We start from the raw sequence: 4,599 nt of genomic DNA, 5'->3' as shown, positions 1-4,599 counted from the left end.
ATTGTATCATGAGCGAACAACATATTGAAAAATAAAAAAATATATATATTTACCTCGCAATCCACTCCTCTAATGAGACTAGCTTATTCCGCAAATATCAACATTTTATAAAGTGATTCCATAATAACGACAAAAGTTAATTGTTTATTTTATATTGAAGATGATATGTTTTTAAAGTTTACAAATTTATTGTAAGACAAATTTTATTTACATGTTAAATAAACATATAACTAAATAAGCAACCCATATCACTCATACTAATTTTTTATGTATTTATTTTAAGAAGTTTATTTATGTGATTTTAATTTATATACAAAAAAAAAAAAATGCTAACTATTATTCGATAGACTAACAGAACATTTAATCCAATCAATTTTGTATGACCATGTATGTAGTTGTATTGCTTATACCGAAATGAATCATTAAATATTGAATAATAAATTATTTATTGTTAGTAAAGCACATTAACATATTTATTCAAGATTGTGGATTTGAATATTTTATAAATATTCTTTAATTTAATTAATAATATTATTCTATGTTAAAACAAAATGTTTATATTATTTTTTAAAAATATATTACAAAACTGATTTAAAAAAAATATATATATATATATATATATATATATATATATATATATATATATATATTAAAAGATAATTAACTAGGAGTTAAAAGACATATTTTAAATTCAGTTGAAACTATATAAAATAAAATTACTATGAATTAAGTAAAAATTTAAATTTGTTAATATGTATATTTATAGTATACATTTTAACACTATTTCATTTAAATTAACATCTAATATTATATATATTTTTAAAAATAATAGTTTTTCAATAATTTTTTTAAAAAAATATCGAGCGTTTCGAAACAGGATAATTCTTCTTCTTCTCCCCCCTAAACCTAGGTTAGCGAAATCCAAAATCACTTGCCGCCATTTTCTCTCTCTCTCTCATCTGTGTGTGGTTCTTAGAACATATCTATGGAATTAGAGAAGCCGTCGAAGATTACTTGTTCTGTGGTGGCGATTGATCATACCAACATGTATTACACAGTTTGTTCTTGCTGTGAGAGGACTCTTTTCGATCCCAACAATGGTGGTCAGAACCCTAGTTCTTCGTCTTCTTCAACTTCTCAACAATGCAAGTATTGCACTTTCAACAATTCCATCAATCCAGGATCCAAGCGCGTCTTCCGTATTCTTGTAAGTCGGTCGTCTGTCTGTCTTCCTTAAAGAACCTTCCTTGATCTTGTCTTTTTTGTTTTGTTTCAGATGTCTATAGCAACAGACAGCGAGGTTTTTTCGGTGATAATGTTTGATAGGATTGCCCGAGTTCTATTTGGTTGTTCTGCTGATCAGTTCTTTGATTTAACTAAACTTCATCCTCGAGCTGCTGTTGATGCAGGAAGAACCCTAGAAGGAGAGTTGCTAAGAGTAACCCTATCAAAACCAAAAAATGGAAATGCCCAACATCTGCGTGTTGTCAATGTTGTTCCTTTTAGTTCTGTTTTTCAACCTGTCTTCCCCACTTTGAAGCAACATTATAGACTTAAATAAAAGAGGAATTTAGTTCTTCAATAATTACTATCAAAATTATGCAATGTTTCTTTTGATAATTGTCATTGATTTGGTGATATTAAAATGTGCTTCAACCAAGAAACAACTAGATACAAAAATTATGGATCTTTATGAATATGTTTCTCAAAATTTCAACAAACAAAACATTACATCTATTTTCGGTTAACTTGGTGAAGCGAAGAAGAACCCATGCACTGCCTTCTTATTTGTTGCTGGTATGATCTTGGGTGGTGACAATCTAAACCATAAATTACTTGGATGATTTGGGCTCTTTGGAAGAACCCACATTTTTATTTGATTCCCGAGCTTTCATGAATTCATAAGATTTGCGCATCATCATCTCTTCTTCTACCTGAAAGCACAGTCCCATTTAAGTTTTTGTCATCAACTACAGCTCAAAGTTCGACAATTCATGAGACCTAAATTTAGAAAACATGTTCTGCTTCTTCTGAAAATATGAACTACTGATAAGCTTCTTTTGAAACTAGATATTTGCATTACAATTCGTAACTAAAAGACTTCAAATACCAAAGAAAAAGCATTTCAATGCAGAAACTGCAATTAAATAACAACCTGCAACTTTTGTATTTCATTAAACATTGATCTGTAAACCTCCATAAGCTGCTCATTCTGCTTCTCCAAGTGCCTATATAAAAACAAAATAGGTCAAGAACATACATATATGACATTATCACACTTCTCCAATTCTCATGAAAATTCATTGAACACCCAAAATCTTTACCTCAACAATTCTCCAGCATGTCTAGGATCCATTTCAATTTCCAGCAATCGATTATGCCCTTATATCCGACTAACACTTGTACAGCATGCAGTTCTGCAATATCAGAATTACTTCGATAAAATTAACTGTGATCAAGTCAACTTCCTTTAAATATGGATTCAGAACAAGATTTAGCTAGTCTATAATTCATCTTATCAGTTAGCTTTTTAATCAGTATAAAAACTGATACTTGTAAGACCAATGAACTTAATCAATAAAATGGGTTTCATTCAACAAAGCATTATATTGCAATTCTGCTTTCTATCTATCTACAGCAAGAACAAGAATCGAATTGTTCTTCATACTGAAATCTTCAGTTTGTATAAGAGTTGTAAAAGAAACAATCAAATGCTTTCAAGTTATGATTTTCTGAATCTCTAATGGAAGGAACCCTAAAAGCCCCTCCTAAGTTCGACAAATCAAAGAACACCAAAGTAGTAGTAGTCGAAACCTTCAATTCGGACTACAATTAAAGATCAAAGAGCACTCGCCTGACTCTAGATAACAATGTTGAAGATGCACCTCCTCAAAAGAAGTCTAGATGAATCTGCAACAACACGTACGCGGCGCAATCCAAAAGTAGACTGTTACAGTTGCTTAATCAAATTTAGAATGCTCGTAATCAATGATATGCACTCTAACATCAGTAATTACTAACAATGAAAATCAGACTGAATTTCAAGCGGAAGAAGAAGTCTGAAATTACTTCGTCTTCTCCATTGGTAATGGTAGAAGAGACAATTGCAGGTCACCAGGTCTTCAAATGGGCCTTCAAATACTTTATTTGGCCCATCAGCTTCATTAATGGCCCAACACTAGTCTCTAATTGTAAAAATAATAATCAGTTAGTCCAATTAAAAATATATATAATTTCATGATTAAGAACAAAAGGAGTTTATGTTAAATTACAAGAGTTTAATTTAAAAAATATATTATTATTATTATTATTATTTATATATATGATTAAGTATTTTATATTAATAATTTTATAATATATATTTAAATATAAATTAATTAAAAATAAATAATAAGTAGATGACACAGTAAAATAATATATTTATAAAATCAATTATATTAATTTATTTATTTGAATAAATAATCATAATAAATTATAAATATAATTTATTTATTTTTATTATAAAATTATAAAATCAAAATTATTTATAAATTCATAGAATTTTAAATCGTAATAATTTAACATTTAAAAAACATACATAAAAGCCGATTTAAACATACCATACCTTTCTTGCAATACCATCTACAATTGTTAATCCAACTTAGTATCCTCACTCAAATACTCGTGGATCGTGTCACGGTTAATTATTTACAATATTTATACCACTAAAATATAATAATTTAATAATAATTGTTTTTTAAAATTATATTATTATTTGTAGGAAAAACTAATAATCCATAATTTTCAATTAAATTTATGTAGTGTGAATCCAATATTATATATAGCTAGATTAATTTTAACTAACTAAACTTAGTTATAGATTAGTTGGTACGTATGTTATATAAGTTTATAACTGGTTATCAGGCCCGGAACTATTTGGAGGCCAGAGGTCATTGCACTCCTCCTAACAAGAGGTCAGATTTTTTAATATTAATATATATTTATATTTAATATGATGCATAAAGTTCACCAACATAACTTGGCCTATCTTCGTCTGGTCATCTCATTAGTCGGAGTATCAAACAATTTCAATACTTCTCAATCTAATTATGTGTTTCAAATCTGATTTAATTCTTCAATTTGTTAATCTTAGAAGCTGAATAAAGAAGTATTTTATCTTATAAATTTATGTGATTTTAATTAAATGTTTGAAATAGGTGGAGTTTTAGTGCTTTACTTACATTAATAAATTGAGTAAGTTTATCCATTCGGAAGATATGGAGGATATTGATATTGCAATCAATCTCTTACAAAGACTTTGATCAATTTTTTTTATGAGTTTAGAGAAAAAGGATTTGCTAGTGCCATGAATGAAGCTATACAAATGACAAGTGAAATGAGGATTGAACCTAAATTTCAAGAAAAACGTATCATTAGAAGAAAAAAACAATTTGATGAAAGCGACAATGATGATGTGACACAATCTGATGAAAAGTCTTAAAGAGTTAGAATATTTTTTGTTTATAATTGATCAAGTTTGATCTTCGTTTTGAGTTCGGTTTGAACAATTTAAACAATATCAAGAAATATTTGAGTTTTTATTGAATTTGGAGAAGTTAA

General features: G+C 28.0%; 1 protein-coding gene and 1 long non-coding RNA gene across 2 annotated transcripts; one reads left to right on the top strand and one right to left on the bottom strand.

Annotated features, from left to right (window-relative positions):
• Positions 1-904: 904 nt before the first annotated feature.
• Positions 905-1,638, top strand: LOC124921707. The gene is made up of 2 exons (XM_047462397.1): positions 905-1,207; positions 1,277-1,638. Exons 1-2 carry the CDS (start codon positions 986-988, stop codon positions 1,559-1,561), a joined length of 507 nt encoding a protein of 168 aa, XP_047318353.1. The 5' UTR covers positions 905-985; the 3' UTR covers positions 1,562-1,638.
• LOC124921709 lies at positions 1,561-2,418 on the bottom strand. The gene is made up of 3 exons (XR_007097709.1): positions 2,325-2,418; positions 2,156-2,228; positions 1,561-1,934 (listed from the first exon to the last, which is right to left on the bottom strand). It is a non-coding gene; the product is annotated as an uncharacterized LOC124921709 (long non-coding RNA).
• Positions 2,419-4,599: the final 2,181 nt, after the last annotated feature.

Source organism: Impatiens glandulifera, chromosome 1, assembly GCF_907164915.1.
Source record: "Impatiens glandulifera chromosome 1, dImpGla2.1, whole genome shotgun sequence".
Lineage (NCBI taxonomy): Eukaryota > Viridiplantae > Streptophyta > Magnoliopsida > Ericales > Balsaminaceae > Impatiens > Impatiens glandulifera.
Note: the sequence above shows the minus strand (reverse complement) of the source record. Positions and strands in the feature narration are given on the sequence as shown.